This window comes from Aethalodelphis obliquidens, unplaced genomic scaffold, assembly GCF_003676395.1.
Source record: "Aethalodelphis obliquidens isolate GAN/ISIS:26980383/991018 unplaced genomic scaffold, ASM367639v1 scaffold20, whole genome shotgun sequence".
In the NCBI taxonomy this organism is placed as follows: Eukaryota; Metazoa; Chordata; class Mammalia; order Artiodactyla; family Delphinidae; genus Aethalodelphis; species Aethalodelphis obliquidens.
In genome coordinates this window covers 12054930-12078753 of record NW_020837964.1, presented here as the reverse complement: position 1 = coordinate 12078753, position 23824 = coordinate 12054930, and the positions used below count along the sequence as shown (strand labels likewise).

At 44.8% G+C, this 23824-nt stretch overlaps 2 protein-coding genes and 1 pseudogene across 3 annotated transcripts in view; 1 reads left to right on the top strand and 2 right to left on the bottom strand.

Moving 5' to 3' along the window:
• The first annotated feature begins 612 nt into the window (after positions 1-612).
• On the top strand, positions 613-11999 carry GABARAPL2 (GABA type A receptor associated protein like 2). Its single transcript, XM_027119228.1, has 4 exons — positions 613-800; positions 1132-1187; positions 2336-2508; positions 11391-11999. Exons 1-4 carry the CDS (start codon positions 767-769, stop codon positions 11479-11481), a joined length of 354 nt encoding a protein of 117 aa, XP_026975029.1. The 5' UTR covers positions 613-766; the 3' UTR covers positions 11482-11999.
• ADAT1 (adenosine deaminase tRNA specific 1) overlaps positions 9810-23824 on the bottom strand; it is a 45433-nt gene continuing 31418 nt past the window's right edge. The window contains exon 8 of one of the 2 annotated variants that reach the window (XM_027119227.1): positions 9810-10959. In XM_027119227.1, the coding sequence (XP_026975028.1) occupies positions 10935-10959 (25 nt within the window). In that variant the 3' untranslated portion in view covers positions 9810-10934. Of the gene's footprint in view, positions 10960-14902; positions 15211-23824 lie in introns of those variants that run through there. The other variant, XM_027119225.1, reaches the window with a different exon arrangement.
• LOC113627348 (growth hormone-inducible transmembrane protein pseudogene) lies at positions 22591-23761 on the bottom strand (annotated as a pseudogene).

The following is a 23824-nucleotide window of genomic DNA, read 5'->3' as shown; positions in this document are numbered from 1 at the left end:
GAAGGAAATGGGATTTGTTTAAATTCAATTTCTAGGTCCAATGCAACCTATTATGGCTGTCCCCAATACTGAACCCCCGGGTTGTCATCAGTACCCCACCCCACACAGTCCCCTCAAACTAGTCACAGCCTCCAGATTGAGCCCCGAATCTGTAACCACTCCAAACAATACTCCCCAAAGTGCCAATGCCCTAAATAGACCCCCTGCCATCACCAACCACCAGAGAACCCTCTTCTGTCATCCATACCTACAAAATCCCCCTGTTGTCACCAACGCCCCAGGCAGGTTTCCCTAATGAATAGTCCTCTATAAGAGCCCTATCCCATCAGCCATAGCCCCACTCACCCCTTCCCCTTACCAACGTCCACCGAGACCCCACTCCTGTTACCAGTTCTCGAATATCCCCTCCCCATTCACCAATATCCCTCACGGACATCTGTCACCAACTCTGTCATCCCCACTCCGCCGGCAGTCCCTCTCAGCGCCCTCTCCTGTCCCGCCCCTTGACATGCGGCCCCGCCCCTTGACATGAGGCCCCGCCCCTTGGCGCGGCGTCCCAGCGAGCGGCGCCGGAAGCTCCGCCCCCTGAAGGTTGCTAGACTCCGGTAGCCGGAAGTCCCGCCTGCCGTGTAGTCGCCGCCGCCGCCGCTACCGCTGCCGCCGCCGCCGCCGCCGCCGCCGCCGTCGTCGTCGTTGTTGTGGTTGGTGCGCTGAGCTCCGCGGCTCCGAGAGCCGGCTGCATCCTTTCCCCGCTGCCGCCGCCGCCATGAAGTGGATGTTCAAGGAGGACCACTCGCTGGGTAAGCGCTCGGCCATTGGCCCCGCCGTGGGGGCTGGGGCGGCGGGTGGGCCCCCTCCCCCACTCGGGCCGCCCTGGGTTGGGCCCGGCGGGGCGGATGCCGCACTCTGGTCTCGGGTCGCCGAGGTCCCGGCACCCCGGGCGGCTGCCCACCCACCCCGCGCCGACCTCTGCGGGACCTTCCGGAGCCAGTGGACCGGGGACCGAGGTTGCCGGGACGCCTGAACGAGGACCTGGGGCGTTCGCAGGTCACGGTGGGGAGGAGGGCCGGGAGCTCGGGACCCGGCCGGCCGGTCAGGCGCGACAGTCAGCCCGGTGCGTTTCTCCCATAGAACACAGATGCGTGGAATCTGCGAAGATCCGAGCGAAATATCCCGACCGGGTTCCGGTGAGTGGACTCCCCGCCCCCTCACTTCGCTGTCACCCTTGTTGTTTAGGACCGGTGATAGGGCCCCAGGCCATTCAACAGTTGACAAGTTTAGATTCCAGTCCCAGTTATAGTAGTAGATGGGCCAGACTGGGTAAGGGACCAGCTGGGGCCGGGGCGTGAGGGGCTTGAGTTGATGCTGTTCAGGATGCCTCAGTGCTGAATCTCCTGATCTAGGCCAACAAGCTGTCAGAAGCCTCTGGGCTTCCCTAGACAATTATGTAATAAACGATGTTCTAGGACAGGGCAACAGGTCACAGCCACTTTTGGGAATGGTGGTGGAGGGAGACTTTCACTTTGGTCTTGGAAGTGGTACTTTAGTCTCAGGACATTGATCTTTAACTTTGAGCCTCCATCTTTACCTGACTTCTAGTTCCCTTTTCTCACTCTGATCTTGACATTCTTTCCTGACTAAAAAAATCTGAGAAGCCACTTCTAGTGGCTTGTGTTTAATCAATGATACTTATCCTGTATTTATCCTATGGTAGGGGAGATAGTTTCTGTAACCCTTATTTATTTTTAAGGACATCCAGGCCTGTTATTGTAGCTTATTGCTTGTGAACAGTTCCTTTGCGGAGGGGGCAGGAGGGATAAATTTGAAACTTAGTTCAGAGAGAAGCAACAGGCCAAATGAAGAGCTTCGTTCTTGGCTGGCTGGGCTTGCCAGTCATTTCCATTAGTCCATCCATTCTCATTTCCTGTGTTCCTTGAGATCTTAATTCCTCTGTAGTGTGAAGGCAGATCCATTCTGTGGTCCAGCCTGGAGTAACAGGCTGTAGAGGAAACCCTCACCAGATATTTTCGAGTCTGCCCAGACAAAATGTTGAAAAGCTTTGTAGTGAGGGCTGTGTTTCTCTTATGTGTGCTGACATCAGGGATGAGAAATATAATAGTTGACCACAGAAAAGCACTTACCGTTTCCCTATAACACATTTATATCAGTTCTTAACCTCCAGAGTGTGTGGTTTATTAAATCAGGGGCATATTTTCTCATGTTATGCAGTTTCCCAAACACCTCCTTGCCCACACCCTGTTCATCAGCTCTCCAACAATGCAGGGCCAGAGCCTCACATTAGAAATCTAGTCCTGACCTTTCTTTGCTTTCACAGGTGATTGTGGAAAAAGTCTCAGGCTCTCAGATTGTTGACATTGACAAACGGAAGTATCTGGTTCCATCTGACATCACTGTGGCTCAGTTCATGTGGATCATCAGGAAAAGGATCCAGCTTCCTTCTGAAAAGGCAATATTCCTGTTTGTGGATAAGACAGTCCCACAGTCCAGGTGAGAGCTGTTTACTGCTATTGGCCATCTGCTTGATTGCTTACAGAACTCAAAACTTTGGAGGTCTGAAAACTCTTAGAGGTCCTGACGAGAAATCTGATTTTTGTGCTCCCTGACATCAGGAGTTCAAGGAAAACAAGAAAGGGCTTCAATAGGTGGGTGTGCGCTTTGGGTTAAAAAAACAGAACAAGGCCTGGACTTAAATATCATCATTTCTTTTTTTTTTTTATCCTCAAACACCCAAGAATCCTTTTAAATAGTTCAGGACTTAATTAGGCTTAAGCTATCAGTAGAACTGAAGCCTGAAACGAGGTTTTCTCCAAATGATCCATGAAATAAGTCCTGTCGTTCTTCCCCAGGAGCTTGTGGTCTCTGCTGAGGCTCAGCTTCAGTTAATCACCCTGCCTACTTGCTCGCTTTCCAGGCTCAGCTCTGGCCACTGTGAGAGTACCCTGAGAGCAGCTGCCTGATCCTCAAGTACGTGGAAATGGCTGCTGGCCAGCAAAGGGCTCTGAGGTCTCTTTACAGACTTACACCTCTCTTGGTACCACCTGCTCTGACTTTCAGAGTAACCACCCCCTTGCTCTTGCTCTTGTGCTGCCTGGAAGCAATCTTTGGGATAACTTGGGGCCTGAATCTAGGCAGGGGCATTACAGTTCCCTTCTAGGTAGTTGACAGTCTGACTTTAGTCCTCTGTGGAAAGAGGAAAATTTTCTGGCTCAGTCTGTATCCCTGGTCAGTCCTTTCCTATTACTGATTTGAGTACTTCTAGGCCCCTCCTCTGAATGTGAATTCCTGGCTGCGTCTCATCTTAGTGACCCAAACTAAGTTTCATTTGTTATCCCCCCAAAAATAGTACTTCTGAAGCTAAGGCTTTAAGAACTCCTGGGAACTAGCCCAATGTGGCCAAAATATGTTTCTTTTGAAAATCCTTGAAAGCTCCAGAAGAGGCCTAAGCCAAGTTCTAGTCCTTTTCCTATGAAAGGTAGACAACTCTGGCTACTTTTTGGTCTGATTTTCTCTTTCCCAGTCTCTACCACCTCCACCTCGTGGTGTTTGGCAGAGGATAAGGGAGAAATGGAAGGTTCTTCCGTTAGGCCAAGGTTCTGCTTGAGGAGACAGGCCAGGTCCTGCCTAATGGGTGCCACTGGTCTGCTTACAGCTGTAGCTCAGGAAGCTGCGGTGTTGCCAGGGGTGACCTGGTCATCCCATTGGGCTCTCCCAGCCTTCCTTCACAGGCCTCTGGGCAGTGTGGTGCTAGGCACACTCTTCACCAGGGAAGGCTGGTGAAGCCCTGGGCATCTGTGGTCACTCTCCGCTTCCCTTCAGGTAGTGGGGGAGGTAAATCTTCATTCATGCCACCTGCAACTTCTGCAGCTCCTTGGTGGCCCTATGTTTTCTCCTTCCTGGTGGTGGCTTCTTATGGGAGGAAGTAGGTGACTAGGATCTGTGGCATTGAGTTTTATTTTCCTTGATTCTAATCCTCTGATACTTCTTGAAAGAAATGAAGCAGGCTTCTGGAGACATTAAGATTACGTTATCTAGCAATTAAAATGGCTGAAGATTTTAACTAACGCCCTCTCCCCCATTATCCCTGAAATATAAATAGAATTGGAAATGAAAAGTGATTCTCAGGGCGGCAGAGGCTGCTTCAGGGCCATTTTCTCTCTAAGTTTTATTTGCCTTTCCAACCTGGTAAGAATCCTCCCTGAAACAGATTACACCAGTGACCCAAGTCACTAACCAGCCCCTCTGCCCAGGCTCTTCAGCGCCCTTGGACCCAGTTAATGACTTCCTGCCCCATATTTAATGTACCAGTTCTTTGTTTGTTTGGTTTTATTCTTAAAAACAAATTTGCTTATAAATAAAAGAGGCATGTGACATCATTGGCCTTTATGCAACTGATGGCTTCACAAACAAAATTGCCAGTCTCCTTCCTAAAGCTATTGTTTGACTCAGTGTTGCCATTTCCTCCCCAAGGCAGTAGCAGCCTCTTTCGTAGCACTTTTCAGCCTCCTTAGGGAAGCATGGAGCCTCCTTTAACCTTCAGCCAGTGCTTGCAGCCTTTGGAGAGTGGCTGGGGAAATCAGAGTTGAGAGAGGAGGAGCCCTCCCCCATACCATAACAGACAGATCTACACAAGGATAATTTACGTCTGAGGCTGAGCGAAAGTAACTTCATTTGTTCCTGCCTTGGAGCGGAACTTTGCAGGTGACCATCACGTAAAATAACGTGATTATTGTTTGAGTAGTTAGTATTAAATATTGATTCTAGAAACAGAGACAGAAGCAAGTCTCTAAGAGTTTTACTTTCAAAATTCTGAGTTCTCTTTTTTAAAAAAGGGGAAATCTCAACTGCCTTTTCCCATTTCCCATTGAAAAGTTGAATTCTCTGCCTAGGTGCCTGCATCCAGAATTGGGCCAGAAACGAAGGGAAAACTATGCCTTGGTGCAGACAGGACTTGAGAAAGAATATCAGTGTATGTTTCCCAGTCACGGCTTTAGAGGGGAACCCAGACGTGGCAGTGGTGCCCACCTTTGGTCTTTGTTTAGAGCACAGATAAGAGTCTTCTTAATCCCCTGTCTAAAATAGAAACAGGAGTATATTATTAAATAAAATATATCTAAGATGTTATAACTTGGGAATGTTACATTGGGAAATCCGTGCTGTTTAAGATTATGGTGTTTAGTTGCTCCTGGCTCTTAAAGAGGTACTAAGTAAAAGAAGTTGTGATGTCTTACAGTCCAGACTTCATTTAGAAAGGTGCTTAAATGAAGCACATTTGATCATTTCTGGGTAAATACCTCTTCAAGAGCAGGGTTTATCTTAACAGTGGAATAGAGTTTATTTATATCAGAGAAAAATCTGATAAAAGGAATAAGCAGTAGTTAATTTTTGTATTTTAGAATCTTGGGCAGCCTTTAGGGCCATGTTAACGTTCACTCTGAGGCCTGTGCCTTTCCAGGATCCACAGCAGTGGCCGTTGTCCTTCCAGTTCACCCCACCCACCCTCCCCCTGCTGGGAAAGAGATAAATCCAGATACAGTGGAAGCACGTGGGGCGCAGAGCAGATGGATGGCCGGGTGGCCCATCAGCCCAGCCAATTCCTGAGTCAGGCTGGACCCCACAGCCTCCGCAGCCTGGCCTTGGCTGGGCCCAGGGGAAGGCTGTGCAGGGATAGGGCATCCACACAGTTCTAGGTCAGCCTCCCCCAGTTCGTAGGCTGGTGAGCAGCTTGAAACTGGTGTGCCCTCAGCAGCATGGCCATTCCTGGGTGTGGATCCTTCTGAAAAGTGCCTTTATTATTGGTTAGTTTGTCTAGACCGGTTTATCTTGAATGGAAGTGTAGGGGACAGGGTTTTAGGGGGCAATTTAGGTTCACTTCACTCAGTACTTCAGGGTCCCACCATACCTTTAGCTTGGCTCCATGGCTTAAATCTGCCACTGGCTTTCCCATTTCTTCCCTTGTCAGACTCAGAGCTTGAAGGTGGCAGTCCCCTACCACCACTGCTCAGCAGCCTTCTTCTTGGATGAGTGTCTCTTTGCTTTCAGATCCTCTGCTGCTCCAGTAGTGGCCCATCTGGTGCTGTGTGGCTTGGGCCTCTGGATTCTGAGAGGGGAGCCCGACTTCTCAGAGGTGTACAGAACTTGTCCTAAAGGAACACACCAGCCTTCTGCTGTATGCTGCCTGCTGAAAAGGGGCACGTTTTGCATCCCTGCCCTTCCACTTGGCTATACTTTTTTTTTTTTTAAATTATTTTGTGTCCCTCATGACTTTTTTTTTAAAGAGGGCTCTTTTTTAAAAAATTTAATTTAATTTAATTATTTATTTTTGGCTGTGTTGGGTCTTCATTGCTGTGTGTGGGCTTTCTCTAGTTGCGGTGAGTGGGGACTACTCTTCGTTGTGGTGTGCGGGCTTCTCATTGGAGTGGCTTCTCGTTGCGGAGCACGGGCGCTTCAGTAGTTGTGGCATGTGGGCTCAGTAGTTGTGGCATGTGGGCTCAGTAGTTGTGGCTCGCGAGCTTAGTTGCTCCGCGGCATGTGGGATCTTCCCGGAACAGGGCTCAAAGCCGTGTCCCCTGCATTGGCAGGCAGATTCTTAACCACTGCACCACCAGGGAAGCCCTTGGCTATTCTTTTTTTTTTTCTTCTTTTTTTTGCTTGGCACCCTGCACCCCACTCCACAAGAACCAAGCCTGACCCAGCGTGGCCTTGAGTGCTGCCGCCTCACCAGACCCTCTCTCCTGCTTTCCCTCCCACCGCCCGGGATCCAGCTTCCCTCCTGCTGCCTCAGCCATCAGCGACAGCGACACCCTCTCCTCCCCTCCCACGGCTCCCCACGCCAGGTTGCTGCACCAGACAGCGGGTAACCGCCTTGGCTATTCTTTTAATGGGACTTTTTTTTCTTTTTAATTTATTTTATTATTTTTGGCTGCATTGAGTCTTTGTTGCTGCATGTGGGCTTTCTCTAGTTACGGCGAGCGGGGACTACTCTTTGTTGTGGTGCGCGGGCTTCTCATTGCGGTGGCTTCTCTTGTTGTGGAGCACGGCTCTAGGTGCGTGGGCTTCGGTAGTTGTGGCTTGCGGGTTCAGTAGTTGTGGCATGCGGGCTCTAGAGCGCAGGCTTAGTAGTTGTGGTGTATGGGCTTAGTTGCTCCATGGCATGTAGGATCCTCCTGGACCAGGGCTCGAACCCGTGTCCCCTGCATTGGCAGGTGGATTCTCAACCACTGCGCCACCAGGGAAGCCCCTTAATGGGACTTTTAAAAAAAGTATTTTTAAACTATATTTGTAGCCCTGCTCTTTTTTGGCTCCAGACCAAGTTATTCTGACTCTGTATGTGTGTGGCCTGATCCCACACGTGCTGTTTTTGAATTATACTGTACAGATGCGCCAGTCTTCTTTCTCGTCACCTAGAGAAGCCTTGGAATCAGGCGTTCAGTCACGGGCTGCTGACTGGAGCATTTAGCTCCCAGTGTTGAGCATTGTCAGTTTTCAAGTTCCTGCCCAAGGGATACTCTGAGTATAAGGACACTGTGCTACTGCCAACTAAGTAGAGTTTCCATATGACACTGCGTGGCAGAGAAAAGGAGAACAGTGAAAGGGCTCTTAAAATCATTAGGCACAGCCATCTAATTGTAAAATTACAGGATCTGAAGGACCTGCTGCTCAATGTGTGATACAGAAGCTGGCAGCAGTGGCCTTCCCTGGGAATTTGTTAGATAGAAATGTAGAATCTCATCCTTGACCCAGACCTTCAGAATCAAAACAGGCACTTTAACAAGACATCCAGGTGATTCCCTATGCATGTTTGTATGTGTGAGAAGTGCTATTCTAAGGGAGGTCTTCACAAAAGGTACAAGAATGCTGACATTAGGTCATTAGATCTAGTTGTGTATTCACATGGAGGCAGCACAACTTGGTGGTAAGAATGTCTCCTAGCTTTGTGATCTGGCATGAATTAGTTAACCTCTCTGTGCCTCACTTTGTTTTTTAAATTAACTTATTTATTTTGGCTGTTTTGGGTCTTCGCTTCTGTGCGAGGGCTTTCTCTAGTTGCGGCGAGCGGGGGCCACTCTTCATCGCGGTGCGCGGGCCTCTCACTATCGCGGCCTCTCTTGTTGCGGAGCACAGGCTCCAGACGCACAGGCTCAGTAGTTGTGGCTCACGGGCCCAGTTGCTCCGCGGCATGTGGGATCCTCCCAGACCAGGGCTCGAACCCGTGTCCCCTGCATTGGCAGGCAGACTCTCAACCACTGTGCCACCAGGGAAGCCCTGTGCCTCACTTTTATTATCTGAACTATGGATTATGATTGTACCTGCCTCCTAAGATTGTTCTGAGGGTAAAGAGTTAATACATGTAATGCACTTAAAACAAGTGCTTGGCACATAGTGCTTGCTATTATAATTAGAATTTTTATGATCAGCCTTTATAGCTGCTAGGGCACTGTTAAATTTATAAACCAAAGTTTTACTTAAAAGACAATGGAATCTGAAGACAGAAAGCCACATGATTATGGGTCCTCCTCCCCCAACCCCGTCAGTCTCAGAGCCTGCCTTAGACAGTAGTCGTTCCGTGGTCTTGTTCACTGCAGACAACGTTCAGAGTCTGGGGTTTATAAGCTCCTCAAGTATTTCTAACTCAGCAGCACAACTTAGAGTCACTGCCCTTGGGCTTGTAACTTGCTAGGAGAAGAGCAGAACTTAGTCTGGCAGATGGAACCAAACTTGACATAGGCATCAAGGTGTGGCTGCCGCCTTTGAATTGCACACAGTGTCTGCTCCTTCCAAACCCCTTTGGTAATGATAGTGGGGAGACTGTAGTTCAGGTCTTATCACGGTCACCCTGGACACTTGTACCAAGCGTGGCAAGAGAGTTGTGGCAGTAGCGGTAGCTGTTTTCCCCTTTGCCTCATTCTGAGGATTCTCAGGGAAAAGCTGGGTTCCTCAGGGCATTCCTAACCACCAGGGTAAAAGTCTTCTTGAGAGACCCCCGCTACTTGTTCAAGCCCTTTGCTAGTTGCTGGCTCTTCACTCCACTTCCTGGCTCACTCTACTTCCTAATCCCATGCTTTTAAAGATAAGCATCTCCAAAACAAACAAAGACAGACAAGCATCTCTCCCTCTGGCAAAGGGATTGTTTCTCAACTTGGCTGCCTATGGAATCATCTTGGGCATTTTTAAAAAACTAATTAATTTATTTTGGCTGCGTTCGGTCTTGCTGCGCGCGGGCGGGCTTTCTCTAGTTGCGGTGAGCGGGGGCTACTCTTCATCGCGGCGCGCAGGCTTCTCATTGCGGAGGCTTCTCTTGTTGTGGAGCATGGGCTCTAGGCGCACAGGCTTCAGTAGTTGTGGCATGTGGGCTCAGTAGTTGTGGCGCACAGGCTTAGTTGCTCTGCGGCATGTGGGATCTTCCTGGACCAGGGCTCGAACCCGTGTCACCTGAATTGGCAGGCGGATTCTTAACCACTGTGCCACCAGGGAAGTCCCCATCTTGGGCATTTTAAAACTTACTGATGCCTGGGTCCTACCTCCAGAGATTCTGATTTAATTGGTCTGGGGTGGGGCATGTCTTTCAAGCTCCCCATTGTTTCTGCTGTGCAGCTGAGGTTGAGACCTACCACCCACCACAGGTGTTCTCATGGGCACGGGTTCCTCCCTCTACCTGCTGCCCCCCAAGTCCTCACATGTTCCAGGGCAGTGTCGTCAATAGAAATGGCATGTGAACCACATATGCAATCTAAAATTCTCTAGTAGCCACATAAAAAAAAGAAAAACAGGTGAAGTTAATTTTAATAGTATTTTTTTTATCTGGTATATCCAAAATGGCATCATTTCAACATGTAGTCAAAATTGAGATATTTTACATCTTTTTTTTCATACTCTGATACTTTGAAATATTGTGTATGTTTTACACTTACAGCACATAGCAATTCAGATGAGCCACATTTAAAGTGCTGAACATAGTGGCGACTGCATTGGACAGCAGAAATATAGGACATTTCTATCACAGGAGAAATTTGTAGTGGACAGTGCTGTTTCAGGGAGTCCTTATTTTACAAATTCCAGTTAGATCCTCACAGGAAGCACGATTTTACTGTACAAGATGCCAGTGACAGGCCATTCTGTATTCATACTCATCCACTCCTACATTATTACTAGTTCTCATCTACCCACACAGCCGAACCAGCTAAGCTTGAAAATGGGCAGGAAGAGTAGGAAAGGAGAAAAACTCCCCTTTGTAAGTAAATGTGGTCTGCATTCCTGTTTACATGGTGGTCCCATACAGCTGCCAGGAGCAAAGCAGCAGCATGGGGCAGTCTTTGCTTCACCAGCTTGAGGCCTCCAACCCCTCTTTATCTACCCTCTGGCCCTTGTTCTCCTGAGTCCTGCCTTTTAAGCATCTGTTAAGACCTGTCCGGGCTTAGTGACCTCTGTCACCTCGGGGGCCGGCTCTCAGACTGCTTTGTCAGTGCTGGTTCTGGTTGACCCCACCACGCATGGTCATGCTGAGGTTTAGCACATGTCTGCACCTCCTGCTTATCTCTAATAGAGCAGTCATGTGGCCAGAGCTCACCTGGGGCTCCAGGTGTTGCTAGTCTTACTCTGGAGCCAGTGCACCTCAGCTTCATGGCAGAGAACTAGATTAGGTCTCCCCTGCTGCAGTCTGTTTTACTGCTGAGGGAAAGCCAGCTCTCCCACCCACACATGTTTAGTTTGAGCAATATCTATTTCTGGAGGGTTCTTAGGAAGCTTGGGCAAGACTTCTTTGGATCCCAGATATAATATGAGAGCTTTTTGCATTACATGTGAGGAAAGTAACTTCCCTTCGATGACGCCGATGCAGATCTCTGGGGCACAGGGTTTCTGGCGGGCGAACTTCCACAGGAATCAGCCCACTCATTCTTTATCATGCTAGGTATGAATTATAAATCTTCAAATAGACCAGCCCTGAGGAGAGGAAAGCACAAGTACTCGTCCTTACCTTTGTCTCTCACCCACACAGGGATGGGCCTCTTAGACTCTTATTTTGCTTATTAGCTTTTCTCCCTAGCCGCCCCCCCCATTCAGAAAGCATTGCGAAAGCACTAACCAGTACTAACCAACCACATCCACCCTAGGAGCTAGAGCTGGCTTCTGAAGGAATACCTTGGTGTAAGGGTGAGTCAAATGGCCTTGCCTGGGACAGGAGGATGGAGGTTGATTCTAGTCTTATCTGCCGATTCCTAGAGAATTACTTTTTATCACCTACCACCAAAGGTGTGACAGAGTAGCTAGTTTAAGTAGTGAAATTCCTTATCCTCAAGCCATCTTTCTCCCAACACGTAGACTCAGTAATCAAACCCAATTCTCAATGTTGTTTTTTGTTTTTCTCTTTCAAGCCTAACTATGGGACAGCTTTACGAGAAGGAAAAAGATGAAGATGGATTCTTGTATGTGGCCTACAGTGGAGAAAACACTTTTGGTTTCTGAGGGCCAGTGCTGGGCTAGGTGCACCATTCCTGCTTGTGTATCTTGTAAATAGCTGGCCATTTTCAGTTACTATACCAGAACCTCTTAACATAGACCTATCAGTGCATTTGTAACTGGATTTATTTCTTAATATATTGGAAGGTATTGTTTCCTTAGACTAGTAAATTATCATACAGAGTTTTATTTTGAGTTTTTCTTTTTGTGCACTGTCCTCATGGCTATACTCTCCAGGGAACTTGTTCCTCTGGGAATCTTATTTAACGAAGATATTTCCATATTGAAGAGAGGTAGGTGGGAATTAAAATGAAAGGGAGGGAGATGATGCATTTATTCTCGATTATGTTTGAGGTGTTAGATGGCTAAGTATTAAAAGCATCCAAATTAAATCCTTAGCAATCAGAACACTTGCTTCACTAGATTTTGCCAACTGCCAATCATGTTGGACTGAGCTAATCTGTTCCTCTTTCTGAAACTGTTAAGGTAAATAATTAACAATAAAACTTCCTCTTATAAAGGCATTGCAGTGTGACCATGTCCTTTATTCACCTTCTTATAAATGGGTCAGAGAAGTAGCTCCTACATCTGCCAGGCTAGGAGGAGCATTTGTGGGGCCTATGGCAGCACAGCTGGGCACAGGAAGCAGTGGTCTGTGTCATGAGGAGGGAACTTTTTTTTTAAGTGGTTAATATATTCACATGATTCAGATGTCGAGTCTCTCTAAAAAGGTATACATGGAGAAGTCCTTCTCCCACCACTGTTTTCTGATTACCCTAACCCTCCACTTTTTGGGAAACTACTTGTACTGGCATCTTGTTTCTTTTCAGAGTTTGTTTTTGCAAGTTCAGTTAAATATGAATATATGTCCAAAATGTTTTTTTCTTATACAAAAGAGAACACATTATATCTACACTTAAGTACATTGGTTTTTTAAAAAACAGTATATCCTAGTGATCTTTGTATATCAGTTCATAGAAAGCCTTTAAATTTATTTTAGTATCGCATTGTATGGATATATCATTATTACTGAAACTGAACAGGACCCTGTGGGGCTCCTGGGCACAGAAGCCTTTACGTGTTCCCCGTTTCTTGTAGGGAATAGACTCCAGCCTCCATGACCTTCCCTGAGTTTCAAAGGGCAGATTCAAACAGTTGCTGATCAGGGAAGGGAGGGGATGCAGAGACAAGGTGGTAGGAGCAGCCAAGAAACAACAGTGTAGCCTTGGGGCAGGTCCTGGTTCCAGGTCAAGGGGTACACATAACACCTTTGAGCTCTTTACAGAACTAAAACTCCCAACAAATGGAAGATGTTAGCATTCTTCATTCCAGAGAAGACCACCTGAGGCCAGATTAAAGGAACCAGAGAAGCTTATCAAGAGACCATCTGAGGCCTGGGACTGCCCTGGTGGTCCAGTGGCTAAGACTCCTTGCTCCCAACGCAGGGGACCTGGGTTCGATCCCTGGTCAGGGAACTAGATTCCCCCATGCCTCAACTAAAGGTCCCACGTGCTGCAACTAAGACCCAGGCAGCCAAATAAATAAATACTAAAAAAAAAAAAAAAAGAGAGAGACCACCTGAGGCCAGATTAAGGGAAACAGAGAAGCTCAGTAGGAGGAGACCACCTGGGGCCAGATTAAAGGGATGCAGGCCCTGCACACACCCTAACCTTATGGGCAACTCTGCCCATTGCTATAAAACTCCTCACCAAATCCCCCCGAGGTTGGGATACACAGTTTTTGAGGCACGAGCCCACTGTGTCCCCCTTTGCTTGGCAAAGCAATAAAGCTTTTCTGCTTCACCCAAAACTCTTGTCTCCGAGATTGAATGCAGCACTGGTGCACAGAGGCTGAGTTTTCAGCAACATTCCTAACTAGTGCCCTATTAACGGCATTTGGGTGGTTTGCAGTCTTTTACTATTACATACCGTGTTGGAATGATAACCATACACGTTATATGTACATGCATTCACGGTGCTGCTTTACAACCACTTTGTACAAATGAAAATTCAGATTTTTCCAGGCCATACATTTTATGATTTCTCACAAATTAGATGTGTAGGCTTGCCACTACACAGATGCATCTAAAAGGAAATGCTTATTTACTTCTCTAAGTCTTCCCCAGACTGTGGCTGGAGGCTAAAGCCATTACACAGATCATCAGAATAAAGAAACCAGGTATCATCCAGGGATCTAAGAACATGTAGTTAAAGTGACTATCCAATTTTCTACTGGGGAAGGAACAAAGAGATTTAACTTCATCTTTACCAAATTATGTAAGCAATCCCTCCAAGTACTCGACTAATGTCAGCTTTCCAGATGGGATCAGAAAGCCAACTGTTTTTCTTTTAAAAGTAGTTTATAGTTAGCATTTATTGAGCACTCACTAGATATACCAGATAATTTACATACATTGTTGCAATTAATCTTCAAAAAGCCCTTACGAGATAGTGTCATTCTTGCAGCCAGCCACACTGCCAACGAGTGGCAGAACTGAGACTCCAAACTTGAGATTTAAGAGAAAAGACATAGCTGGCAGTGTCATTTTGTGATTTTTTTTTTTTCCTATTTACAGTATGTCTCACACTGTGCTAGACACTGGGGAAAATATGAATAAAGCATTACCCCCTACTCCAGAAGCTTACAGTCTGGTGCTAACCAACACATAAACAATTACAAAGCACTGTTCTAAGTGGTATGTAGAAAGTATTATTGGAACAGAGGAGAGAATAACTGTTACCTATAAAAACTATTCAAGCAGCCTTATTTGTAATATCAGTCAATAAAAATGGATTTGTTAATATTGCTTTTAAAATGCAACAGATGAGTGAAGGTTTTTTTTTTTTTAAAAGGGAATTCCTTGGCAGTCCAGTGGTTAGGACTCTGCACTTTCACTGCCGAGGGCCTGGGCTCAATCCTTGTTCGGGGAACTAAGATCCCACAAGCCACGCAGTGTGGCCAAAAAAAAAAAGTTGCACGTAGTCTCCCCCGACTCTAGTCTGTAACAGACACTAGTAAGATTTTACAGATGAATTTTATCAAACTATGTAAGGAAACTTTAATCCTTTCTTAAAATTTCAGAGATTAGGAAAAGGGAATAATCAAAAATTAATTTTGAGACAAAATCTCAATGGCCAAAACTTTATGAGAAAAATTATACATTGATCTCATCAACATAGAAAAATCCTAAATATTAGTAAATAAAATTCAGTAATATACCAAAACAATCATGACCAGGTAGCACTTAGCCCAAGAATGGGTTATATAGTTCATCATTATGTCTATTAATAAAACACCAATTTTTTTTTTTTTTTTTTTTGCGGTACTTGGGCCTCTCACTGTTGTGGCCTCTCCCGTTGTGGAGCACAGGCTCCGGACGCGCAGGCTCAGTGGCCATGGCTCATGGGCCTAGCTGCTCCGCGGCATGTGGGATCTTCCTGGACCAGGGCATGAATCCGTGTCCCCTGCATCGGCAGGTGGACTCTCAACCACTGCACCACCAGGGAAGCCCTAAAACACCAAATTTAACAAAGGAGAATGTTGGGCTGTACCTCGCAGGCCTTCAAGGCCTGTACTTGCCCAGCCTCAGACTGAAGAAAGAGCCCAGAGTCAGTGACAGAGACATCAGTTGTTTAATGGATAGGGGATCTTACACGTCCGGAGCAAAAGGGTCCTGGAGTGACACTCCACTGTGGATGGCAGACAGCAGGCAGGACATGGCAGAAGTCCAGGAAGCTGTGTGTGGGGGGGAAGGTTACCTGTTATGGGGAACTGATGTCAGGTTGGCTCATCCATTACCAGGGAAACCATCAGAGAGGCATGTCCCTCAAACCCCCTTTGATAAAACTAGCAGGGTGGAGCTGTTTTGATATAAAGATTAGAAGAATCACTAGCTGGGGGCAAGTACATAGGCAGTTACTGATTAGGCTCTATGATTAAGAGGGAAGGTCAGCCATGTGAGTAGGGTGTAGGTGAAGCAGGGACTGGTTAAGCAGGGGATGTACAGAGAGCAAGAGAACAAGGCATCCTGGATGGCCTGATCACATGGCAAAAACTATATGATCATGTCCTAGATGAAGGGAAAGCACCTGAAACAACTCAAAACCTATTTATAGTTTTTTATTTTTAAACTTCTTAGCAAATTAAGATTTCTTTAATTTGATAAAGGGTATTCATAAAAACTCTATAGCAAATATGTACATTAGTATATAAAGCTATGGTGAGTATGGCAGTGTGGTACTGACAATGGGATAGGCAAATACTTTAATGGAACAGAACCCAGAAATAGATCTGTGTATAAAACATGTCAGAGGTGGCATGACAAGTCATCAGGGAAATGATGAACCAGTTAACAAATGGGACTGCAGCAATTAGTTACTTATATGGTAAAATTTCAGAGGCATTCCTATTAAAAACAGGAACTAAAAAAGGAAATCTGAAGGGTGAACTTTATGGTATGTGAATTATATCTCAATGAAGCTGTTGAAGTCTGCTATCAGTGCTTTTACTCAACTTTGTCCTGGCATAAAACGAATATAATGAGGAAATGTAAATGAGAGCCATAAGAATCAGAAAGGAAGACTAAACCATAATATACAGACAGTGATAATCCACATAGAAAAATCTAAGAGAATCTATACAAATTAGAATAAGAAAGTTCTCCATAGTTGCTGGATACAAGATCAGTTACAAATATTGATGATGTTTCTACACACCATTTGTAACCAGTTAGGGAATATTACAGGAAAAAATTTCAGTTTCAATAGGAGCAAAATGTATAAGTGCATAGGAATAAACTTAATATAAGATACACTAATATACCATATTCCAGGATGAGAACATCCAATATGGTAAAGATGCATATTGCCTCCAAGTTAATCTGTGAGTTTAATGCAATTTCAATAAAAATCCCAATCAGGTATGTGTGTGTATGTGTGGTATCTGACAATTGATGGTAAAATCCATGTAGGAGAGCAAAAGCCAAGGATAACCAAGAAGTGTTAAGAAAAACAGGCCAGGGAGATTTGTATTAGCAGTAATTAAGTAATTAAGACTATGCCATATGGCAAAGAGACAGACACATAAACCAGGGAACACAACAGAAACCCAGAAACAGATCCATGTTTAAAACATAGCTGTATTTTGGGAATTCCGTGGCAGTCTACTGGTTAGGACTCTGCACTTCCACTGCAGGGGGCACAAGTTCTATCCCTGGTCCGGGAACTAAGATCCCCGCAAGCTGCATGGCCAAAAAAAAAAAAAAAAAAAAAAAAAAAAAGGCAGTACTTTAAAGTATCTGGAGTGAAAAATCAAAGGGGAAATGATGAACTAGTTAATCCATTATTTAAAATTGGTTATATATACATGAAAATAGATTCCTATACTATATAATAGGATTATAAAATAAATTCAAGGTGAATTAAACATCTAAAGCTGGAAAAGCAAAACTTTAAAAAGAACGAAATAATGCCATTTGCAGCAACATGGATGGACCTGGAGATTATTATACTAAGTGAAGTAAGCCAGACAAAGACAAATATCACATGATACCACTTACATGCTGAATCTAAAAAAAAAAAAAAAAAAAAGTGATACAAAAAAAAAAGTGATACAAATGAACTTATTTACAAAACAGAAACAGACTCACAGACCTGGAAGACAAACTTATGGTTGCCAAAGGGGAAGGGTAAGGGGGGAGGGATAAATTGGGAGTTTGGGACTGACAATGTACACACTACTGTATTTAAAATAGATAACCAACAAGGACCTACTGTATAGCACAGGGAACTCTGCTCAATATTCTGTAATATCCTAAATGGGAAAAGAATTTGAAAAAGAATAGATACATGTATATATATATAACTGAATCACTTTGCTGTACACCTGAAACTAACACAACATTGTTAATCAACTATACTCCAATATAAAATAAAAATTCAAAATAAAAAGAGTTGGGGGCTTCCCTGGTAGCGCAGTGGTTCAGAGTCCGCCTGCCGATGCAGGGGACGCGGGTTCGTGCCCCGGTCCGGGAGGATCCCACATGCCGCGGAGCGGCTGGGCCCGTGGGCCATGGCCGCTGAGCCTGCGCGTCCGGAGCCTGTGCTCCACAACGGGAGAGGCCACGGCGGTGAGAGACCCGCGTACCGCAAAAAAATAAAAAATAAAAAGAGTTGGGAGGAAGTTCTTAAGATAAGCTACAAAAATACAAACAATAAAGAAAAAGGTTAAATTTAAGTACATTAAAATTTTTTTTAACATCTTTACTGGAGTATAATTGCTTTACAATGGTGCGTTAGTTTCTGCTTTATAACAAAGTGAATCAGTTATACATATACATATGTTCCCATATCTCTTCCCTATTGCGTCTCCCTCCCTCCCACCCTCCCTATCCCACCCCTCTAGTTGGTCACAAACCACCTAGCTGATCTCCCTGTGCTATGTGACTGCTTCCCACTAGCTATCTATTTTACGTTTGGTAGTATATATATGTCTATGCCACTCTCTCACTTTGTCACAGCTTACCCTTCCCCCTCCCCATATCCTCAAGTCCATGCTCTAGTAGGTCTGTGTCTTTATTCTCGTCTTACCCCTAGGTTCTTCATGACATTTTTTTGTTTCTTAGATTCCATATATATATGTTAGCATACGGTATTTGTTTTTCTCCTTCTGACTTACTTCACTCTGTATGACAGACTCTAGGTCTATCACATTAAAATTTTAAAAATTATGTTTTTTATTTCCTCAATATTATTCTTCCGTAATATTTTTACTGAGGGCATGCTGAAAAGTTGTTTTGATGTCACAAAAGATTTGTCTTATTAAATGGGAATATCACTCCACCTCTCTTTAATAAAAGGTGACCACATATATTATGGAATTTGAAAAAGCTTCATAACTTTAAAGAATTAAACACTTTATTTAAACAAAATTAATAGAAGCTGCAGATTGGATGAAAATGTTTGTAACAAATATAAACCAAAAAAGAATTAATATCCAAAATAAATAAAGAACTCTTCCAATAAGACAAACAACCCAAGAGAACAATGGGCAAAGACAAAGAATCCTTAACTTCACTCCAGTCCACTGTATATGTTGTCCATGCACTAACTCTATCGAGTGCCTTTCACAAAGACTACAATATGAATGGTGCCCCCTAGAGTTGTGCAGTGTACAACCTCTACACTAAAAGATGCAGACTTGCACTGTACAGTTGGTGGCCTTATGAAATGCAAAGGAAAGTAAACTCTGGTTTATTTTTTCACACTCATCAGATTGGCTAAAGTTTCAACATATAAAATGTTAGGGAGGATATGAAACATCTGGAATCCTCATAAACTGCTGTGTGGGTGTAAACTGGTACCATCACACTGGAAAGCAATCTGACAATATTCAGTTAAGTTGAAGATGCAGATAACCCATGACCTAGCAAATTCCATGTCTAGGTATATATCCTAGAAATATCCCCACCCATGTACAAGAGACGTGTACAAGAATGATCACTGCAGCCTTGTCTACATGAGCCAAGAATTGGAAACAGACTAAATGTCCGGCAACAGGAGAACAGAAGGATAATATGTGGTATAGCCATACAAAGGAATACTATATAGCGGTTAAAATGAATGCACTAGAACTACATATGTTAACATAAATAAATCTCCAAAATGGTGCTGATGAATGAAAAAAGCAAGATGCAGAAGTATATTCAGCATATCATTTCTATAAGGTTTAAAAACATGGAAAACAATTCTAAGTATTGCTCACAGATATAAAGTTATGTAATAAAAGTATAACCATGCAATTCAGGGTGGTGGTTACCTAATGGAAGGAGGGGAACAGTATCAGGGAGGGGTCAATGTGGGGTTTCAAATATAGCTAGTCATGTTTTATTTCTCCAGAAAATAAAAACCTGAAGCAAATATAGCAAAATATTTACTGCTGTTATTTCTTTTTATTGTTATGTTTGAACTATTAAATAACTTTTTAAGTTACATCAGTGAGAACAGGGATTGGGTCCTTCTCAAAGAACAGCACACGGGTGCCTCCAATTTCTCACTCCCCTTCACTCCTCAGCCCAGGAGAGGCCAGCTTCTACTTCCCTGACCCTGCGTTTGCTGAGGTTACCAAAAATAACCTTGTCCGCCCAGCTGAGGGGCTGGAGGGGAACCACGAGGTTCTTAATTCTTACCTTCCTTGTCTCTCTTTCTTTTAATATATTCGACACTCCAGATTACTCCCTCTTTGAAGCTCCTAGTTGCCTTTCTCCTGATTTTCCTCTGGCCTCTTGGTCACACTCCTTCTTGAGCTTCTCCACCTACTCCTGAACTCTCCATGTTCCCCAGGGTTCAGTCCAGGGTCCCCTTTTCTTCTCATTCTCTACACATTCTCCTTGGATGGTTTTATCCTAACCCGTGTCTTTAAAGACCTCCTATAAATGACTCCAAAATCTTGATCCTCAGTCCATCTCTCTCCTGAGCCCCAAGCCAGTCCTTCCAAATGCCCCCTCTTAGGTCCTTGGCCAGCAGTATCACAGAAATCCCAACTGTCTGAGCTCATCGTCCCCTGCCTGCAACTCCTGACACTGACCCCCTCCCCAGCCCAGAGCAGCTCCTCTTCCTGGATCCCCTTTCCTCATATACAGTACCCCCTTCCCTCCTCTCACCCACACAGGAACCTGAGAGCCATCCTCAATGCTCCCTCAATCCTCATCCCCTACCACAATCAGCCAATCAGCCTCACCAGCCTCTGCATGTTTCTCAAGTCAGTCCCATCCCAATGGCTCCTAAAACTGTTATTGTCTGGGCCTCATCATTTCTCTTATTATTACAGTAATCCCCCAACTGTGGTCTCCCTGCCACCATCCCTGTCCCTGACTAATCCATCCTCCTTGTTACAGAGGAGAGCGATATCGCTAAAATGCAACTTCCATCCCAATACCCTTTCCTCAAAAATCCTTTAAGTGCCAAGTCATTGGGATAAAACCATTCTCCTTTGCAGGACTCAAAAGTCCTCACCGACTTGCCCCCGAGTGCCTCTCCAACCCCTCCCACACTCCCCCAGCCCAGCCACGCAGTGCTGTCATCTCTGGCCTTTGCATACGTTGATTCTCTACCTCAAATACCCTTCTCTCAAAGCTGTCCCTATGTGCGCCACCAGTTTCTCTTTGTTTGCTTCCCCTTCACCTCTGAGCAAGTATACCTGGGCCTATGAGATCTTCCTGTGCCTCTTCCTCTCCCAAGTTGGGAATTAGACCTCTATCATGGCCATCCTTGTGTTCCCTGCAAAGTCACTTTCCCACCTTCCCTATCAGTCAAGGAGTTAACAAGAGGACTAACCCCCCTCCTTGTATTTCAGGTGCACAGCACAAAGCCTGATATACTGATGGTTTCAGAAGATATATGACAGGTCCACCTGGAACTGAGAGCCTACCTAACAAGTGCTAATGCATCTTAATGTTGCAGCAGTGGCTGAAATACGTAAAATATGTACTGTAGCCACACAGAAGGCATGAGGCAGGTATGTGCACCAGGGCACCAATTCCAAAGGGGGCCCAAGCATCTCCTTCAAGGAGAATTTAGAAGGAGGCAATGTAAATGTTCTTATTCTCAAAAGCCTCACTCTTCATTAGGCTGAATGGTAGAATGCTTTAAAAAGCACAATTGGGGATTTTATTTTTTTACTTTTAAAATTTTTTCTCGCTAGAACCTTTATTATTTCAGAAATAGGCATCCTATGTAACTTGAAGTGGGTAGAATAGTTATTTATGGATTACTGTAGTAAATATTTGTCAAAACACCAAGTATCTCAATAATCATACACATTTCATTCATAAGAACTTACAAAAATAACTCTTCTGTGTCAAAAAACTTATAAATAATGGTCTATGGAGGAGAGAAGGAAAATTCTGCTAGGGGAAACTCTAGTGAAGCATTTTCTCCATTACATTTTTGATTGATATAGTTCATGAAAGAAGCCTCGCTTTGCCTTCCTTTTTTTTCCTCTGAGAGGGAATGCAAGAAACTAAATCTGAGGGGGAAAACTGCTTTCATAATCTCAAGTGTAAACCACGAATAGGCTTTTCTGATAAAAGCTTTAAAGCCTGAAGAGATAAGAAAGGCAAGCATGCATTCCTTTAAACATTTCAATAAATTTGCAAAAATATTCAGCAACTATGCACGTATTGTTTGTATACTTAAAAATGCAACAATTTTCATGCTTCGAATATTTTTTCCTGAGTGTTTTAAGCATGTTTTGTTCTAGACAATTCAAAAGTAAGGCTTACACACACACATAATATATACAACAGGAATTCTCCACATGATTAGCATTGTGGACTCTCCTAACAGTGTCAAACAATGAGAAGCCAAACGTGATCACATCCATATCGTAAGGAGAGCCTGGAGAATCACCTATGTCTTTGTTTTCTGCTCAGTGCTTCTGATAAGTTCAGCAGATGTACAGCCATGACTTGTTTCCAAACATCCAGACCCCCTCACTGGCTCACCACAATTACACGAGTGCTAAGTTCTAAGTATTCAAAGAAAGACTGCAGGTGTCGCTTTACTTCTCTCTGGTCCCTTTACCAAACCCCTACATCACTTATGACGTTACTTGTTAATATTTTGCAATCCAAAATGAAAAATGCAGGTACACAAGTTTGCTAAATTTCATTTAACCAAATAAATTTAAAAATAGATAAAATACTTAAATTCCTGCAACACAAAACTTGGTTTTCATATTCATTTGAACATTTTCGAATTACTCAAACGTGAGAATTGAAAATGTGTGTGCTATTTGGAAGAGAACTACTGAATTTATTCTCCAGAAGAAAAAGCAGACCTGAAGCATCACATTACTGAACACCTGAAATGTTGACAAGTTCTTACCTTCTAAACTTCAACGAAAGCTGCTTGCACAAACTATTTAAAGAATATCTGCCCCGGGCTTCCCTGGTGGCGCAGTAGTTGAGAGTCCGCCTGCCGATGCAGGGGACACGGGTTCGTGCCCTGCTCTGGGAAGACCCCACATGCCGCGGAGCGGCCAGGCCCGTGAGCCATGGCCGCTAAGCCTGCGCGTCCGGAGCCTGTGCTCCATGAGGGGAGAGGCCACAATGGTGAGAGGCCCCCGAAAAAAAAAAAAAAAAAAAAAAAAAAAAAAGAATATCTGCCCCTATTAAACAAGCCAAATATCTGATGTATTAAGGAAGTCAGAAGCTGAGTCACTTCATTTCTTTCTGTTGACTCTAGTTGCCAGAATACTGGCAACTCGCATCCATGTAGATTCCCAGCATCGAATTGATGGGATCATATTTTTGAACTCCATACACTGGTACTACTTCTGCATGCTTGATTACTTTCTGTGTATCATACAGAAGAAACATGCTGAAAAGAACTAATCCACCATAAATTGTCAGTGAGTACAGAGTGGCACCAGCCACAGTGGTAAGTGGAAGAAACATAGATCCTAGTGAGGACACAAAGATGACACCCAGGCCCACGCCCAGGGGTGCTCCCATGTTCAAAAACTTCTCACTGGGTGCATATATGGCCACAGTGGAGAGGCCTCCCACAATACCAGCTGTGTACCATGCAGCTGTGATGAGAAGAGGCGCCCCCTAATATCGTCAGAGGAGCCACCACTGCACCCATCACACCAGAATGTAGTAACCAAGCAAGATGCTTTGGGCCTGGGCTCTGGTCATATGATATCGACTGGACCAGCATTCCAGCTCCAGTCATGGCTGCAAAGGTTGCACCAATTGTCACCCAAGAGCCTTTCATCATGAAGTTCATGAGGGCAGGAGTTCTGCTCACTGCCAGGGCAGACAAAGCTGTTATGCCGATACTTCCTACTAAGTACATATAGGTGGTATGAATTCTATCCTTCACATACTGAGGCCAAATTACAGCTTTTTCAATAGCTCCAATCTCATTAGACACTCCCAAGCCATAGTAGCACAAAGCTCTAAGACCAACAGCAGCCCCTCCAGCAATCTTCCCATCTGATCAATTTTAAATATTTTTTCCAATGATGGTTCCAAAGCTGCCTCCTTGAGTTCTTGGCTAGTTTTCCCACGCCAAATTCCAATTCTTGTCCTGGTGGCATATTCCCTGCTGGGTGTTAAGAGCCATTGATTTTTCGTGATGGAATTCTTCACAACAGGGGAGGCCTTGGTGAAAGCTGGTGGAAAACCCTGGAAGGTAGTGTCCGGAGACACACAAGTCTTGCAGCCAGTATGGTGGTGCACCAGGTTTACCAAGCGATCGGAAACGCTCAGTCCCTGGTCAACTCAAGCGCACAGTTCCCTTTCCAGCCGGCAACACGCAACGACTACCACCCGTGCCCTCCGCCC